At 40.6% G+C, this 20,209-nt stretch overlaps 1 protein-coding gene across 4 annotated transcripts in view; it reads right to left on the reverse strand.

Annotated features, from left to right (window-relative positions):
* The window catches only part of fhod3b (formin homology 2 domain containing 3b), a 108,355-nt gene extending 94,496 nt beyond the window's left edge, over positions 1 to 13,859 (reverse strand). For all 4 annotated transcript variants that reach the window (XM_061716642.1, XM_061716641.1, XM_061716640.1 and 1 more), the window contains exons 1-3: positions 13,338 to 13,859; positions 8,488 to 8,594; positions 863 to 927 (exon numbers count right to left, since the gene is read on the reverse strand). In XM_061716642.1, the coding sequence (XP_061572626.1) occupies positions 863 to 927; positions 8,488 to 8,594; positions 13,338 to 13,502 (337 nt within the window). In that variant the 5' untranslated portion in view covers positions 13,503 to 13,859. The remainder of the gene's footprint in view (positions 1 to 862; positions 928 to 8,487; positions 8,595 to 13,337) is intronic.
* Between the last annotated feature and the right edge of the window lie 6,350 nt (positions 13,860 to 20,209).

The raw sequence follows: 20,209 nt of genomic DNA on the forward strand, positions 1-20,209 counted from the left end.
TTTTGCATTACCTGTCACACAGGTACAATTAGTAATCTGAGCACTATCAGAGATAGCGCTCATATCATATTGACCTCATTCAAATAAAGATGGTCTGTGCCTGTGGTATACTTCTACTGAGCTAGAGAAAACAACCAAATATAAATCCTGACGGTTTACGGCTTAATAGCCTTTGCAGACCTTGAGTTATTTTTGCACTTGAAGCCTGAAGAGAGGAGGAAATGTGTGCTCCTCGTTGTTCTGCTACTTCAACAGCCATAATGCTTTCCTAATAAACTCCAACAGTTAATTACTTTTTAAAAGCCAGTATATTCATTTTTCTTTTTACAACAAATCTGCTTTGAAAAAAAAAAAAAAAAAAAACGGTAACAAAACAAATAACACACGTTTAAAAGTCTTTCCAGAAGGAGCCGGAAAAAGTAGGCCTGTGTATCTAAACCGAAATGTGAAAGCCAACATCTGAGTAACATTGTGTGTATGTGTCTGCACGCTTGCCATGCACATGCATGCGTGCATATGTTTTCACTCAGCTCTTTGTGCTAGTTCCCTCACATTATTCAAAGACAGCAAGAGGCCCAATTAAACAAAGTGACAGAACACAGTAACTCCCTCTGCCTCATGCCCGCGCTCTGTTTGCAGACTGCTGTTGAAATGCTGTTAATTATCAGTCAAATTAAGATTCCTGGCTATGTCCCATAACTGCCACTGTGCACGTTCAACAGAAACATAAAGGAAACAATCCTCTGCTGATGGAGGTGATTAAAGCTGGTAACTTCTGATACAGACTAAGAAAGGCTTATTGATAATCATGGACTGAAGTGTGACAACTGTACGTTTTGGAGTAAAGTCTATTTCCACTCACCGATGCAGGCGTGAACTCTGACTGACAGCTGAGTTCGGAGGATAACACTGTGTTTCCTTCCCCTCCTATAAAGAAAAAAGACAGGAAAGCACAACATTTGTGAGGACATCAGAGCCAACATGGTTATATCACTTTGTGTGTTTTGTGCATTTACTTGTATCGAATGTATTTGTATCAAGATTTGAAAAGAAGAAAAGAAAATGAATCTTTAAATACAGGGCAGCAACAAAATCTCCAGGGGTCTACCGTGTAGTTTTATTCAACATTTGCACCTTGATTATCACAAGCAACATATCTGGGAAAAAAAGGTTTCACAAGTGAAAATTAAAGTTGGGAGCAAGTCGTAGGTCAGCTCCACCCTCTGAGTTAATGGAGATATGCCAAGACCCAATCAGTATCCTGTCAACCGCTCACAATGACTGAAAGACGATGCGAAACAAAGACAACAATGGACACTGAATCTATTCAGTTGTGAAGAGAAATGGATTTTGTAGTCTAAAAAAGCTCATTTGCCTATTTAGACAACTACTTTCTTGTGTTGTAAAGCTTTAAATGTGAAAAAAAGTTTTTGTTTTTGTCTTGCTTGCCAACTATGTAAACAGACAAGATCTGAATATATCTCTGCATCTCTCAATGGTTTCAGAGCTTCTCTACTGCATCTCTGACGCTTTAAATCCAATTTTTATCCGCCTAAGACCGGGTGCAATTTACTTTTATTATTGCTTTGGGCCCCTGTTACGAAATGAAATTATATGACATAGACAACAAAACAAGTGATGTCCACATTTGTGTACGCCAGGTCTTAGGAGGTTAAATACCAGCGGGGGCTGATATACTTCACTACTTTAAAAAACCAGTAATTTGAGATATCTAAATTTCAAAACACTGGTATTGAATTTTTCACTCTTTTGTTGGCGTTTGGATCAAAGTCTGCGCCCTCAACCTCCTAAACAGGTAAAGAAATCTGCAAACAAACCAACAGGGCACAAATGTAGACAAAAGCACAGCAGGTAGTTATGCAACAACCCCCCGCTGCTTCCTTCAGGCTCGCTGTCAAACAGGCTTTTTTGTCGCCTGCACAAAGGTTGTGTGATTGTGCAGGCCGGCACGGTGCCAGCGGCGGCCTGTCGGTGGTCATCAGGCGGGAGCGGGTATGACAGACGGAGAAAAAGCCCATCAGCATTGAAAACAGCTCCTGCTGCTGCCTTGCCACAAACAAGCTGAACTGCAAGACAGACACGCTGACATCTCTCCTGCCCTGAATAGGGAACTGCTCTGATATTCTCAAAGTTAGCTTACATGGCAGGTGAAGCCTGCTTATCGTCACGGTTTTTCAAATACGATATCCAGCAACAAGCAGAGGCGACACAGCAGCAACAGCTGTCAACGCGGACCTTTCCTGGTGCGATGAGAGGGCAGGCAGGAACTTAATCCTCCTTGATGCTGTTGAGACAAATGTGTAACCAGAGTCATTGTGTCACAGATGTCTGCTTTCTCTCCACTTCGCCGCCACAGTATCGCTCTGCTTAACCCAAACCTGAGGCTCCGCAGACCAGCCCGCTCATTATCAAATTAAAACAAATGTGCGTGGAGTATGCGCGAGACTTTAAGACCCCCTCGCTTGAATTAAACATGATAATTCAAAACTCTCATGAGCAGTGCTGCAGGCCTGCAAAGAGCTTTCGAAATAGTTGCAAGAACTTGTTTTATTCTATCCCAGAACCTTCTGCTTGCTTGAATTGATGTGGGTACTGATTGGTCCTACAGAGCACCATGTTTCTGAGACATCTTGGCTAATAAAACCTGAAATAATTCAAAAATAATTGCTGTCTGGCTATGTCATACTTCCTGACCATGACACAAGCCAAAAGATGACAAGTAGACATGGGAATTGGTAAGTGATGCTGTCATATCGATTTCCCTGATCAGTCCCATTCTTTGTCAATTCCCTAATCAATTCTAGACTAAATCTCAATGAGAAAACAACTACACTGGTTTTTAGCTCCAACAGTGGTGAGGCTGGGTCAGCAATGTAACATCAGCTGAGTGTCACTGTTGATACGTGTGTCAGAGTGAATAATTACCTCATGTCTCATGTCTCGTGGCTGATTTGTTATGTAAATGTTCATCACCCAGCACTGATAATAGATTTAATACATTTATGTCCAGATTCTTCATGAAATCTGTCGAGGGGTTTTAAGATTGGAGCTGCATTCTGGTTTTCACGCTTTGTAAAAACACAACTGTTTAAACAGGAACATATGTACATTGTATTTAGGTGAAAAAACCTTGTGCATTTGAATTTTTGGAAAGCGTGAATGTAATTTTCGTCATCATCACGTAGCATGTCAAGCATCACGGACAGGAACGCGGTTGCAGAGTCTTAATAAACCAACCTTACGATTATTCTCGTCACATACTGCACTCTCATAAAGCCCTGTCTTTATACCTCGCAAATTGGACCAGGGGAGGCCTGCGGAGCATTATTAGCCCTGTTTATGAAACAACTCGAAATGTGTAGACACATACTTGGACTACGAGCGACAAGCCAGGACTTCCCCTCGAAGACCAATTAATGCCAGACAATAAGGCCCCACAGAGGTCTGCTGACTGTGCAGTATTTAGAAACTTCTGCTCAGGACGTTCCAGTGTCCACAGACGGACCTCCTGCACACGAAACAGGCTACAGAAGATCAGGCTTGGAGATGGATCATTACTCTCAGAGTAGCTGTTTCATTAATCACTGACCAGGTCCAACACCCGCACACACAAAAACAATAAGTAATCGTCTGCTCGGTTCTGTTACTCCTCAACTGCTAACAGAGGAGGGGCGACTGCTGTTTTTATTTCCCACATGAAGTTTAAGTTGTACAATGTTTGACATTCCCTCTGGTTCTTTTCAAATACACTTTTTCCTCCCCAAATGAAAATCTTGTGTGTTGTGAGCGTCTACGAAACAATGTCCAAGTAGGTCAGAAAAAAATGAAAATAATGAAAGCAGAGCTCTCCTAAGGGAGATGAAAGGATACGATGAAAAACGTTGAATAGTTGAGGCCTGCAGAGCACAAACAGTTGGATTTGAATATGCCAGCCTTTTAAATGCTTGTCAAACACATCAAAAACACTCAATATAAGTAGAAAAGAGCATTTTCAGCACAAAACCATATAAGCACTCTCATATAAATTATACAGAGCTGTAAAATGTTAAAAGGTGGAATGCTTAAAAGAGAAAATCAAATTAAGACTAGGAATAGCATAAAGTGGGAATGAACAAAAATCCAATGTCATCATTATCACACATCTGAACAAGCTCAACACGACGCAAGTTCAGCTCAACATCTTTGGTTTAACACTACGCCCAGGGTCGTACAACACGCTGCAACAGACTCTTTAGTCCATGTAGTCCACAAAAAAATGAAGCATTATCGATGTGCATGCGCACGCGTCAGGCTATCTGAGCCAAACACTTTCCCTGCAACACCACCCCCAACTCAGGCTGTGTGTGCATGTACTTCAGTCTATCACAGCTACAAACCCCCAAAACATGCGGACCCCCTAAAAACAGACATGTCTGAGCACATGTCTGGGCAACACGGCCATTTAATAACCTGAAGTGAGGCTGTATCAGTGATGAGGCAGGGGATTTACTAGTCACATTCTCTTATGGCCGAGCCTCATAAAACTGGTGTGGAAGTGATTATGGCCCTTAAGCTCCCGTGACATGGATATCTCCTGGCTCTGTCAGAGGATCATACTGTAATCTGATTGTAAAGACACTAGGTATGACACAGGCACCCCAGGAATGTAACGTTAATTAATAGCAATCTCAGATTCATTAAAATTGCCAATAATCAGGAGAGTTCAGGAATTTATCACTATTCGCTTTTCAAACAATAAGTTGATGAGCTTGAAGCAAAATTAAAGAAAAAAAATTGGATTATGACTCATTGTGCTTATTTACAGCACTTGCAGGGTCTGATTCAAGATCAGCAATCAATAAAAACTGAGATATAGGCAAATCAATTATTCTCTGATGGTTGAAGGTTTAAGACACATGACTACTGTTAACCATTGTATGCAGTAAAAGCAGCGTGAAAAGAAAAATAAAATGGAACACGTAAAAGTATAATACATCATCAGACATTTTATTAGCTCAATAATCATCAAATCAACAACACTGCGCAGCGGGAGCTGAATTCCTGGGCACATCAGCACCATAAAAAGGCAGAAAGCAGATTTGCTTTATTTTTTACTAAATAATTGGCTAACCACCTTCACCCCCAGCCTCCCCAGACAACGCTGTGTGGGTTTAATGACATACATCCCATACCAGCCCGAGCCAGCTGGCACAACACGGCCCCTGGCAGGCTCAATCTCTGACGAGAGAAGAAGTGGACCACTTTAACCTCACAGCTCTCAATAACCTCCCATAAGCTCCTAACAATTACAGCTGGAAATGGGAAAGAACGGCACTTTCATTGTCCAATAGAAACACCGAGCCAGAGCAGCTTATGAATTCCAAGTTAGACAAACAAATCCATACATGTTTGCGGTCCAGCTGACCAGGAATTCGCATGCCGACCTCTGTTTTTTGATCATCCTATGAGGGCAGCAAATATATCAACGTATTCCAGAGTATATGAAAAAAAACAACATATGGACTCAATAAAGGCCAAAAAAAGTAAATGTAACACAAGTCTAAACCTGTATTTCTTCTTATTTCGTCACAAAGCATCATTAGCCCCATAGTCCGATGAGAAATTTCAATGTTGGCAGCTTGCTAGAGAGAGGTGTGAGGGAGACAACTGTAGTTACCACACTGGTCGAACAAAAACACCAAAGCCCAAAGTTGAGATCAGGGTGATTACTCCTGCCTAAAACCAAATTGGTTTAGGTTACATCACTGCTGACACCTGACATACTGTGAGGAGGCCGGTAATTTAGGAGACACGGGAGGATGAATGCTCCATGTCCTCTTACACCAATATGTCACTAATATCAAAGAAGAACTGATTCCTAAAACATATCAAACTCTAAGTCCTTGTCACTCGACCACTGCAACATGACACACCAGTTACCATTAAAAACATTGTTTTGTAAGAGCTTGTGTCAACTGGCACATAAATTGGTCCTTATTGGTGTAATAACTATGAACACTTGGGTCAAAAACTTGGGTGTTATTTTAGATGCTGATCTTAACTTCCAGAAACACATAGCTAATGTCTCCAGGACTGCCTTCTATCATCTCAGAAATATATCTAAAGTAAGATGCTTTCTGTCACAATCAGACTCTGAAAAGTTGGTTTATGCTTTTATCTCCAGTAGATTAGATTGTTGCAATGCACTTTTTGCAGGACTAACAAAGCAAGTGTTACATAAACTCCAGCTTATTCAAAATGTTGCGGCCAGAATTCTAACAAAAACCAAGAGGTATGAACACATCACTCCTGTTTTATCCTCTCTTCACTTGCTCCCTGTTAAACAACGAGTAGATTTAAAAGGAGCATGAGGCAGGATTGAGGCAGGATTTATGAAAAAAATTTGTATACGTTTTAAGTTTTCTAGTAATAATGTCAGATGAAGCGTTCCAAACCAAAAATAATGAGCCCTCTAGTGTATCTCTCTGTTGCCTTGAACAGGCTGTGTGCTGCAAAATGTGCTGCAATTGTGGGGCCGAATTTCCCGCGCTGTCCTGCGGATGTGACGTCACATGACGCTGCATGCGCGTTCTCCCCGTTCTCCCGTGCCGGCTTCACTGTTGGCTGCAGTACCCCCAACGGCCGTCGTGGTGAAGGGTGGCGCTAGAGAGTCTCATTTCTTAAAAGGAGCCTCATGCTCCTTTAAAGTACTTCTTATTGTCTTTAAATCTATGAATGGCTTAGCTCCCTCCTACATAGTTGACATGCTCACGGAATACACATAGATCCCTTAGATCATCAAATAAGAGTCTTCTCATCATACATAGAATTCACACTAGATCTTCTCATGGTGCTTTCAGTCACTACTACACTCTCTGGAACTCCTTGCCGCAGGAATTAAGGTCCAACAGTGCCCTCTTTCAAAAAACCGACTAAAAACGTACCTTTTTGCACAGGCGTTTGAGTAAACTCTACATGGTTGGCTGGGTGATCGCACTTTTGTTAAAATTGAATTTTGGTTGTTATTATTGTTTTTTCTCTTGTCATACTTGTTATCTATTTCTGTTATTTTAAACTTGTAATTTTGTTTGTTTGTTTGTTTATGTATTTTGAGCACATTGAGTCCATGCTCATCATGTGAAATGTGCTTTATAAATAAATTTGACTTGACTTGACTTGAACACACATCCTTTCTATCCTCCAATAGGTACAGTAAGTCAGGAGAAATAAAGGTTGTCCCTTTCCAGGAGATCCTACTCCCTTCCGAGAGTGGGAAGCAGCAATCGTTCAGCTCATACCCGAAAAAGGGATTATTTGACAAATCCTCCTCAGGTCCAAACAGGAGTCACTATGATTTCAATCGCTGTAATAGGATACAAGTAGGGTTAGAGAATATAATATCCATGGGTTAATAGCCAACTACAGGTGCGTTTCTATTAACCCTACATTTGCGCAAAACCAAATATCTAAAAAAAGAAATTCTGTAATGGAAATGGCACTAATTAAAAAACAAAACTCCCAAATGTCAGATAAACCATTTTCCGCTTGCAGAAGGTGGTTTTTCAGACCATTCAATTATCCACTTATTCTCAAAAGTGTAATGGAAACGCTTTCTGTGAATTTCCACGTCTCTGGCAGGGCTGGATGTGACGTAGCCGGTCAATTTAATCTGTGGTTTAATCATTATGCATACATAGGGCTTTTGCCTTTAAATGATAATTTGAATGATCATCCTCTGCCCTCATCAGCTGACTATTGTCTCAACAGTGGTAGCGGCAATCGCAATAATTTGTCAGAGACTAAACATTTTTTTGTGCATCTTCAACGTTGAGGGGTTTTCTTTGTTGTTGTTTTGAAGAGAAGCCTGGCAGGCTGAGATACGGAGAGTAAGTAAAACTATAAATTATTTGAAGAACCCCGTCCAGTGGAAACACCGACCCCCTGCAGCGCTACCTCATTTGCAAATTAAGAGATTCCATTTTCGTCTGCTTAAAAGTCTTATCTTGCCCACATTTTTATGTCTCTCCCTCCATAACGGTAATCATATTGTAGTGATTATGTCTGACTGTAAAAGCAGAGAGGTATCTGGAATGTCTTTTAAAAGCAGATTGTGGAAATCCAAAACCTTTAGATCACTTACTCTTGAACAATTATTTTTTATATTTTTCTCATGGTCGAAAGCTATTTTGACCACGGGAAGATGAACAACCTATTTTCCGACAATCAGAACCTGGCAAGTATTCTACACGACTGTATCCACCTGCGTAGGCAGTGCCAGCCACACTCGTGTTTCCATCCTGCTCTGGCACCCCTCCGAGCGGCTTTTTTTGAAGTGCAAGTAATATATGACCAACCTTTATAGCTGCACTCAATTTTATTTAAGTTTTTGACCTCTGCGGAGTGTACATGCAGGATCTGGCTTCGCCTGTTTGGCAAGTGAAGGACAAGTTAAGAAAGAGACAGAGAAAGAGGTGATTGTTATCTTACCCTCCATCCTCCTGAAATCCCTCCAGTTCATCTCGCTGCTCTGCCAGGGTAGACTCCAAATCCAAATAGCTTCCATTATGGGACAGCTGGAGTGCACAGTCATCGGGCTGAATGGGAAAAAGACACAGTTATACAATGCTGTTTGTTGTTTCCTGAACACAAGCGTTCTCCAATCTTGTCAGGTTGAAAAACAACTTTTGGGTAAAGCATACAGGTAGAACTAACAACAAGAAAAGATGAGACTGGTTACATACAATTTTGCCCCAGAAATGTGTTCAGACTAAAAACAATCCCTTAACAGTTTGTAAAGAAGAATATGAACCATAGTTTTGTTATGTTACATGTATGTTTAGTCTGCAGTGGGCTGCGCTCTTTTGTCCACATGTTTCAGTGCTCTGAGCAAAGCTGGAGAGAAGTCTGCTGGCTCTTATCTGTTTGCTCCCCCCGTCAGATAAACTATCATCACATAGGATGATTTTACAGACGAGGTACGATTTGTCTGGTCTTGAAATGGTTGTCATCGCTCGGAGCTCTGGTCAAGGAGATGAAGAATGAGGGTGTCTGTTCACTTGTCTGGTTGACCTCCAAATTGGAGATATTAACCTATTTATATCCAGAGGTCTGTCAGCTCCACAGGACGGCGGCTCCAACAGTGAAGCAGAAGACGGGAAAACAAATACCATTAAAAGAGGGCAAACATATGACTTCAGTGGAGAGGCTGGCACCGCTCTGCTCCAACAACTGTCAGGGTGTCTAAAACAACATACATAAACTAGGATTTTTTCTTTTTTCCTCGTAGGCCCATACACAAGCTTTATAAGGTAGCAACGATTCTGATATATTAATACCACTAACACATCCTGCTTAGACGGCCTACAAGCTCAATCCCTTTAATGAGCTACATATGTAAACATATATACGTGACTTGCAAAACCATGTGTTTTGAAAATCAGGGCAGTTATTGCCAGAACTGATGCAGTCCCATTTCCTTCCTTGTATGACAGTAACTTAATTAAATGCGAAGGAAAAATGCTGGGAAAGACATTATGGCTTTGATGTGTTCAGCCACTCTGTTTGTATTACTGCACTCTGCTGCACTCAAGAACTCTGTCATATTTGGGAACTGAAACAAAACATGTGGTTGGTTAGGATAACTTTCACTCTCCTTTCAACTCACTCTCTGACTCGGAGCTATCTTGTTGTCTTTCCATGCCTGGTTAACCGAAAGATTATTGAAGATTTAAAGCAAAAAGAACGTTTAGAGAATAATAGGACTGAACATTGTCCTTTTGAGGAGACGGCGCGGATGAGTCAAAGTAACAAAGCGATGAAGAAACACGTGTTTTTAAAGAAAAGTCTTGTTTGGATTGTTGCTGATGTTCTCCGTTGGCAGACGGAGGCAGAAAAAGACAGATAAAGGGACAGAGGGACACAGGTAGAGTGATAAGAAGGAAAACACACATATCTTTCTGTACACAGGAAGCAAGTGATTCTCCAGATTGCAGAACAGATTCTAAGAGGAAATCCAAACACAAGGGCCCAAGTCAGGCCCACTGGTTCATGCCGATGGCGTTCCTTTGGCTTTGAAAACCAATGTTGTGATCACAACACAATACGAAGAGAGATGGACAGCTTCAGTGTTCTTACAAACAAAAAGCATTTACTTATTGTATTTGGTCAGATATTGACAGTAATCCCATCTGTGGTCCACCATCATCTGTTTAATTCAATTGTATTATTGTTATTTACCACTCCGTGCACACTAAATCATGCATTTCACTTCGACTACTGAAATTGGTAGATCCGAGAAAGGGCAAAAATCTTTGCTCTCTTTCAGTTTTTCCCTCTGTATCACAACCTCAAAAAGAAAAAACATTGGGTTGAATTTGCCGCTGTAACCAGTAATTAGCCAATTGTGGAAGCAAGAAATGCATTTCTCCACACAAGGTTTTGACTTGCAGACCAAAAGAATCAGACGCAGGAGAGTCAAAGAAAATATGCAGTTTGCCATTGACCAATGCATACATTCATCCTCCAACGTCCCTTCAGACGCTGCTCATTAGATAATCAACCTGGATACTACCACTGTACTTCTTATGACATTTACCACAAAAACCGGGTCAGGACGGAGCACTTAATTACCGTTAATCCAGGAATGGGAAGCAACGCTGCTAGCAGATTATCAGAAGCGGAGGCTTGTTTAGTCGTCTCCTGCCCAGGACTTGAACCCACTCTGGCCCTACAATGACTAGGGCCAGAGAAGAAACCACAAGTGCTCTACTCACACACTGAGGTCTGGCCTCTCCCTTCAACAACCATCCTGTGGTCCACTGACCAGGAGACAGTGGAGGCAAAAAAAATGACTAAAAATAAACACCATGCAATTTCCAATTTGAAGTTGCTACCCCAGGCCAGATTTCTTTGTATTCAATGGGAGAAAGACTTCTGAAATGAGACAGCACAAACCAGACCCAATTTTCTACATACCCTTCCCCTGAGTTGTCCAACTGACATGTTTGTATCCGTAAATTGCAGGAGTCTCCAAGTCAAACGAGATGTATTGCAGACACATGCTTTAAAAAACATTTAAATGTGCCAGTTTCTGGCATCCCATTGGGTCCTGTGCCGTGACATTACAGTACACCTGATAGATGAGTGGGAAGCCACAACAGCTGACTTAGAGGGCAGTCAGACATGGCGAGGATATCTGAGGGAATTGCTGAGACTAGCAAAATATCAACTCTGCTTGAAAATATGCAAACACATTCAGAGAAGGAGCCTGTATTTAACAACGTTTTATGTATCGACTCATTTGACATCTCATTAGAGTACCAAGAATTGCTGAAAAACAACCGTTGTGTTATCAAATGCTGGTTAATCCCCAGTCCTATGCTGACAGGAGGTGGCGTCGATGACAGAGGGGGAGTCAATAGATCTGTGTTGAAAATGCCATATTTGGAATCACTCCATAAAATCTTAAATGGCAAACACACGTTTTAATTTGACAACTAAGACAAATCATCCATTAGGGAATAAGGAGGATGAACAAGGTGAAGTAGGCATGATTACACATAGAGAAGCAACAGAAATGCTTACTAATTTGTGATGTAATGCTTTAGATACACTATTATGCTTTAAAAACCAAAAACAAATTCTCTATAAAATGAAAATGCCAACCGATAAAACCATTAAACCCAATGGCCTTGGATCTTTAAAAAAGCATCATCAAGTTAAAATTCATTCAGTTAAAAATCCAATTAAAAAAACCACACACATACAAACACCCTGTTAAAGCTTTAAGAAACAGGAGCTAGCGCTCACACACAGCATATGCTAGTCATTTGGGCTTCCTTGACACAGAAAGGTCTCAAAGACACTTGCTCTTTTTTGGTTTTTATATCCTTTTTTAGTGTGGCCATTTACACGATTGCACTAAAAGCACCTCTCTAAACTTTTAGAGGTTGACACAGAGAAATCCTAGCTCCCATGTGGGGTCATGGTCTTGATGTGCACCTGACTGATCGGCTCTTCTAATGTCCATGTGATCAAACCCATGTAACCAATCACTGGTACTTCTTGGTGTAGTTTGCAGCTCAGCCCACAGCTTTGTTTTATTATTTCATTCTAAAAGCATCCCATTCCTCGTTCTTACAGTGGGAAACTGTCCATATCCCATTTTGCTGGTCAGAGTGAGTGGGCTACAGAATTAGAGTCAGGCTTGTGGTGATCCACAGCATCCCAAAGCTTTCGTGACTTATCTTACCAGCTCTATGCAACCGAGATGGAGTAAGACTGATCCGACAGAAGAAAGAAGAAAGACCCAATTTAAAATTAAATTTAAGTGACTACAGTAAATCCTTAGTGGGAGACACATTGGATGTTTTAGTATTGTTTACATTTAAAGATAAATAGATGGGGAATACCAAAAAAATGCTGAAAACACCTGGTCAGACAAAAATGAAAAAAAAAGGCCTTTCATAGAAGAAATGCCTTTAAAAGGACTCCAAAAGAGAGAATGATTAAAAAAAGAAAAAGAGCCAATTATACACCAAAGAGGAACATTCAGTTGCACTGAGCTCCTTGAATGGCTGGAAAGCTGTGCCTTTTGTGAAGGCTTCCTCAACCAAAACAATGTGTTTAATCGCTCGTCCTAAAACAGCTAGGTGTGAATGATGACAAACTGACCAAACTGACCGAACAGTGTACAGGTACCGCAAGGATGCATTCTGCTTTTGACAAAGAAAATACAGGACAAAACCACAAACACATAATGCCACAATGCAAAATCACAAATGCTAAAAATATATTGAATTCACACTGTCACTAATGCAAAAATACAAATCTAATCAATAGCAGGAGGAAATGACCTTGATCTTGGGCCCAATGATCATTTGGCCCCACTTACTATAATTGGTCAATTCTAAATAAATATATAGAGATAACTTTTCCAGATTTTAAAACAAGTTTAGGTAATACTTAGGAGGAAGATCACAGTTAACTAAAAATAGTTTGGTGTTGTGGGTGTAAACATCCATTTTTATCCCACTTGGGGAAAATAATGGGTATCCCTACTAGAAGTGACTGGATAGACCACTATCTCCTACTATTCTAGCAATCATTCTGAAAGGTGACAACTTGTCTTTATACCAAAGCTCCATCAGCCTCCCCCAGGAGCAAACTGCTCCTTGTCACTCTCTCAATTATCCATGAGCTTTGTTTGGTAGCCTAGTAACCCCATCAACATGCTCAGGCTAATAATTAATTAGGTGCAACGCTGACTTTCAACGAGGCCCATTCATTGGCACATGAATAACAACACAGCTGAGATAAGAAAATGTGTGCATGTATACCTTCTGCGGTGCTTTCAGCAGCCTGTGGACTCCAGCAATCTGATTGATCAGAGGAATATCTTCCCTGAAAGTATACAGAGGTGGCCTGGTGGGCTCGGGGAAATTGGTGCTGTTGAATGGATCAGTATCATCTAGGAATTGCACCCTGCATATAAACGTAGCCATGATGCACCCATGCAAGGCAGTTTTAGATCATCAAAATAATGGATGCGACGATGGAGGCTTGTGACAGACGCGCTGTCCCCCCCCGCCCTCCACCTCTGGAGCTGCGGACTACCGGCAGGTCCTCTGCAGTGGCAAAATCCCGCAGCCTGTTATCCTTGGATCTTCCCCATTAGTTTCACAGTGCAGTGCAGATGGGACAGGAGGAGAGTCCGGGAGCAGAGGTCCGGCTGGGAGACGGTCAGTGCGCGGTGGAGCCGGGCGGTGCGGCAGTATCCAAGGGCATGGCGGGCGGTGGAGGTGCTGAGGCGGACTGCGGGAGTGCGGACAGGACGGCTACACTTGGCTCCTGCTCTGTGAGAGCGATGGGAAGCTGCTCGCTGCTCAGGCACAAACTCTGCCAGCGGATTCAGCGGTCAGAGCTCAGTCGGCCCGACTGCAGCTCAAGTTACATGCGCAACTGCGCCCTCCAGTGGCCGGGACGGAAACTACACCAAACTGACATGAGCTGAGGTTGAAGTGAAATTAATCAGAATCATGTTTATTTGGCCAAGTCAGGTCGAACAAGACAGGGAATTTGACTCGGTTATTTTCGCTCACTTTACAGTAAATAGGCAAATGACAGCTCTTATTAACATATATACAATTTTTTTTAAAGTGAAAGGTGCTGCAGTATAAGGTAGATATGGTTATTGAAAGGTGCATTGTTACAGCATATGATTGAGTTATTAGGGCCCGAGCACTTACAGTGCGAAGGCCCTATTGTATCTGTAGGATTTATTTATTTTTTCCTCGTTTTTATGTTCCTTCTTCCGATGAAATGAGGGCCTTTTTGCCCCCGTAAACCTGCCCCAAAAGTCACCAAATTTTGCACACAAGACAGGCCTGGCGAAAAATTTGATATTTAATGGTTTGCATTAATGGGCGTGGCCTAATTGCTCAACAGCACCCCCTAGAAAACTTTGTGCCTCAAGCCCCACAATACGGTTTGACGTACATGCACGAAAATCGGTACACACCTGTATCATGTCGCAACTTAAAGAAAAGTCTCTTGGCGCCATGGCCGAAACCGAACAGGAAGTTGGCCATCTTTAATTAATCGTGTAATTTTGGCACAATTTATGTCATTTCTTCGGGCGTTAATGCAGCCCGAACCGTAACGTGCACAAAGGTGTGTTATACATCAAAATGTGCGTCTCGATCCTGCAACGATGCGTATTACTTTTCTCAGTCAAAAGCGTTACCATGGCGACGATAGACGCCAAAAAGCGTGCCCCTCCGTCATCTGATTGGTCCATATTTGATAGTTCCTACTTTCTTCCACAACTTTTGAATGGTTTGACATAAAGGGCCAGTCCCAATACACCTCCTAGCCCTACTTTTCAGCCCTACCCCTAAATTTTGCATGTTCCCGTGAGGGTAGTGGTGTCCCAATTCCTCTTTGCATCTAGGGCTAGTGGCCTAGAAGGCTAGTGTGTATGAATCTACCCCTTCACAGCGAGGGCCCGTTCATCGCTAATTATTATTGTTATTATTATTATTATTGCACAGTGATTGATTCTCTGAGTAATGAGAGTTCATCAGAGAAACAGCTTGGGGGAAGAAACTGTCTGTGTCTGGAGGTTTTGGTGTACAGAGCTCTGTAGCGCCGTCCAGAGGGCAGGAGTTCAAACAGACTGTGTCCTGGGTGTGAGGGGTCTGCAGGTCTGCAGAGATGTTACCTGCCCGTTTCCTGGTCCTGGACAGGTACAGGTCCTGGATAGATGGGAGGTTAGTCTCAATTATCCTTTCCGCAGACCTAATTGTCCGTTGCAGCCTGTCTAGTTTGGTGATCCGAACCAGACAGTGATGGAAGTGCAGAGAACAGACTGTATGATGGCAGTGTAGAAGGTGATCAGCAGCTGCTGTGGAGGTTAAACTTCCTGAGCTGACGTAGGAAGTACAACCTCTGCTGAGCTTCTTCCTGACAGAGTCAATGTGGGTGGTCCACTTCAGGTCCCGTTCAAATATATATATCAACCTCAAACATATAACTCTTAAATATAACATTTTTTGTTGTATTAAAAAGTATGTTGTTGTATTAAAAACTATGTATTAAAAAGTATTAAGTTAAGGTAGAAGAAAGGCCTAGGCGCAAAAATTGAAAAATTCCCCCCAGTTTTGGAGTTTCAGTTCTGTCCCTCCTGTTTCCCATCTGCCCTGATTGTCTGCACCTGTGTCTCGTTATCCCCTGTGTATATCTGGTCTTGTCATTCCCCTTCTCCCTGTCGGTCCGTACTGTTTCTACCTCCATGTTTCCTGCCAAGTTTTTGCTCCCAGTTTTTTGAATCCCTGTTTTCTGTTTTTTTGATCCTGCTAAGCAGCGCTTTGGTTTTTGGTTTCTTTAAAATAAACCCTGCTTTTTTTGCAACTCCTGCCTCCTGCTTTTGGGTCCTCATCAACCACACCGTGACAATAAGCTTACATTGACCTGTATCACTTATGTGGATCAATATTCATTTTTATATCAGTAATTTTGACATTAAGTTATATTTAAACACAGTAATTTACTGTATTATCTGAACTAAAATAACAGCATATGTTCATTTCCTAGCAGTAACAAGCAGAAACATTTTATGTCAGCTTAAACTCGCAGTCATCTAAACTTTATGAAATAAAATCATTTTCCAAATGTAGAGAGAACTTCATCGAGCATGTGAAGAGGGAGCAGCTTCATGAGCTTGTTTCTGATTGGAGGAACTGAGTACGTTCTACTTATTTTCATTAATTACTAAAGACACCACACTGTTAAAATTCTGTTACAAGTAAACATCCTACATATCACTGTTGTATTAAACATTAAATTAGGCCTACTCAATATTATATAGTTAAAAGAAAAGTGTCTTGCGGCACTGTTAAGTATTCTATAATTAGATTATGTTTACGAGTTATATTTAAGAGTGATATGTTTGAGGTTGATATATATATTTGAACCATTTTACATCAAACTGCAATCAATTGTACATTTCTTTATATGTCCATAGGCTGATTATTTTAGCCTTCACTCAGTGAACAGTTAGGGAACCAGGACCCACGGCTGTAAGATTGATGTAAGAATGTACTATATATCCCTCTGAGATGCAGTGAAACGGTAACAAGCAGAAGAAAAGTATCAAGTAAAATACAAATATCTCAAATGTGTGGCTATGTGCAGTGTTTAAGTGAATGTACTGAGTTACATTGTGCCACTGTAAACACATTATTATTCAATTCAATTCAATTCAATTCAATTTATATTGAATATATATTTAATTTATATAGCGTCTATTACAACAAAAGATGTCTCTAGGTGCTTTCCAGAGACCCAGAACATGACCCCGGAGCAATTATTACAGAAACAATGGCAGGTAAAAACTCCCCTAGTGGGAGAAAAACCTTAAGCCAAACAGTGGCAAGGAAAAACTTTGAGCAGGACCAGGCTCGTAAGGGGGGACCCTCCTGCCTATACATATATATATATATATATATATATATATATATATATATATATATATATATATATATATATATATATATATATATATAGGTACTACAACAGCGCAGATAAACATGTCAGATCATGATGGACCATGTGAGGTCTCTCATCTATAATAAGAAGCATTTTAACTAGTAATAAACAGTTTAGATGGCATGAATGCATTCTCAGATTGATAGATGTTTCATCAAGTGCATTTCTCAGATTGAGTCATTTAATTAAATTTTATTTAGTTTTGTTTCACAACTGGTTATTATTTCATTTACTTTTGTTACTGATATGTTATAGGAAGGGTTATAAATGTTATCTAGACATAACATAAGGGAAAATGAACATTTTTTGTCATATGTCATTAGAACAAGCTATGACTGAAAAGATCAGTTTTGGCTGAAATAGCCTTTTAAAGGTTGAACATAACAGTGTGACCTATAAGAACTGTCACCTCTTGGGTTTGGCATTTACTGCCATGCAGGACACCAGTTAATGACCATGTGTGTTCTTAATCAGTTCAGGTTTCAGAGGCTGCACACATCCATCTGATGTTCTCTGACTTTGCAGTACAGTCTGTTACAGAGGTCAAATATATACAGGAGCTGACAACGTGAGCTGTTTCAGCTCTGTACAGAGCACTTCTGTATCTCTACAGTACGACAACAGTCTGACATACCATGAAGGGGAAACTCCTCAATCCAGTCCTTGAGGATAGGATATTGTCTCATATCCAGCTGGACATGCTGGAGGAGGAGTCTGGAGGCTGACCAAAGTGGAAGTAGAAGGACCGGTATTTGCTGGAATGTGTGTGGTTTTAGCTTACGACCGGCATACGTTTGGTGCTGTCCTTATCTACGTCACAGTTTTTGATGAAGTGGTGCTTTTACATTTTAACTATTTTGAATGAAAAGTAACTTTACAGCATGTATGAGCTGCTGGAACAAGAATCTAGAACTTTTAGAACACACAAAAAACTAATAAGTAAAAAAAAAAGAAAGAAAAAAAGAAAAAAGTTGTACACTTTGGACATCGTAAACTTTTGTACGGTGTTTTCTTGCTTGTATTGAATTGCTTCTTAAACCAAACCTTAATCCCAGTCTAATTCAATTTCTCTCAGTATGTTCAAGATAATGCCAATGACATCAATGTGTCGAGATATACATTATTTTCACCATAATACCCTCTGAAAGCAGTTGCGGATGCCTTCAGGATGGAAGGTGAAACATCGTCAAGGACGAAGGCAAAAGAAGTCCAGTTGCCTCGTTTCAAGCCTCTCAGTTCCCACCAATATCAAGTAAACTCAGAGAGAACATGCTCGTATCCGTCCAACAGGAGTCACTGTTGTTACATGATTTTGTGGCGTACATATAAGATTCATTAAAAAGTGGTCAAATCACAAGCAATTCTTAATTTGTAATAAAGTAGTTTATGCATTTGAACTTAGTTTGTATTGTAAATGCATTATGAGAGCTGTTTGACTGAAGCCTGCCTTTTCATTTTTACGTCTTAATGACCATTGCCTCTGATCTATATCAGTTCGTAAAAATAGATGAACACGTTGTCATAAGATCAACACACAAAATACCAAATTTCCTTAACAACAATGTGAGGGACTGATCACTTCTTTCAATCGCTGGTATTAGTTCTAGATATTGTTGCTCGAGGCAGTTATACAACTGTCTTAATTATGATGCTTTTCATAAACTGTTCCTGCAGTTTGGCGTGATTTGTACTAAACAAATACTGTACATGATGTATTAAATCATGCATCATTCTTCCTCTATAGTTGTAATTTCCCTATTTATTTGACAGGTTCATCATCTATGTCAGGAAACACATACGTCACAAAACAGGACCATCATAAGCTTCATGTAAATGGACACAGACTTTCAAGTTACTTGTTTTTAAGTAGACAGTGAAAGTGTTATGCATTGGAAAGTTGCTTTTAGTCAGCTTTGCTTCGGGAATTGCATATTACATAAAGTGGCTTTTGCTCTCTGCAGCTTCCTCAGTTTGTCACTGTGACATCCTCCTATAGATTAAAAAAAGTGATACTGTAATTCATGCCATCATTATATAAATGTTATTTGGTGTAAACATTTCCATTTGAGCATGTGTTCAACAGAGACACTAAAAGGAGGTCAGGTTAGATATTGTACATCTGCTTGCAGCATGTTGTGTCACCAGCACGGGTCCTTGAATGCACCAAATTCATCTCTTCACTTCAATATTGCTACAGGTGATGTTTTTCCTTGCTGACATCCTGGACAATCCTGAGTAGCTTTGAGTAACCAGCTCCGGAGATGCAGAAAAATACAGTAGGATGTCTTAGCAACAGCAACGCAGCTCATTTAAATGAGAAGTTTTCAGATGCTGAGTGCCTCAAATAAAGGGACAGGGTTGCATTATGTGGGACTTTATTCATATTACACTAAAGTAAAGATTTGACTATTTTCATTATGTATCCCCTTTAATTTGTATAAATAAGTACATTTGTGCAGATGATGTGAATGCCAACCTGGTCCTACTAGATATACAGTAAGTACATATTACTAAAGTCTTGGACTGAATATCAGAGCTGTGTTATTATTTGATTAGACAAAGGTTCATTTCCTGTGTTAATATTTGGAAAGAGAACAAATGGAACATGATGAATAACTTATATGAATAGTTTGTGATCATTCATTTCTGGTAAAAAATGAGTCCTGGCAATGCCACTCGAGTTAATAATTATAGCGGTGCTTAGTTGAATATCAAAGTCATCTATCAATCTTATGCATTATATTGTGCAACATATTAAATCAGTTGAAAGACAGCTTTTGCAGTTTAATAATCCGCTAGTAGATCTCTGCTCTCCACTGTCTGCCACCTCCAAGCCGAAGAGTGATGAAGTGTCACATGATGTGCTCTTTATGTAACTTTTTTACATGTAAACAGTGCATGTGGGTGTATGAGCAGTGGGACTGTGCTTGTGTGCATGCATGTCCTCACTGGGCACGCGTGCGCATGTGTGTATTTTGAGTTATACGTGGTTGTACAGTTGTCCTTTTTTTGTGTGTGTGGTGTGGGTGGACAGTGATATTGTCCCCAGAGAGTCACGTGCTTTGGAATATGCTGGCTGCCTTTGTTGTCTCTCTCCCTGTTCTGCTTTTCTGGCACTTTCATACAATGGTGCACTTGAACACTGGGATGTTATTAAGCCTTT

The sequence above is a fragment of the Cololabis saira genome, chromosome 3, assembly GCF_033807715.1.
Source record: "Cololabis saira isolate AMF1-May2022 chromosome 3, fColSai1.1, whole genome shotgun sequence".
NCBI lineage: Eukaryota > Metazoa > Chordata > Actinopteri > Beloniformes > Belonidae > Cololabis > Cololabis saira.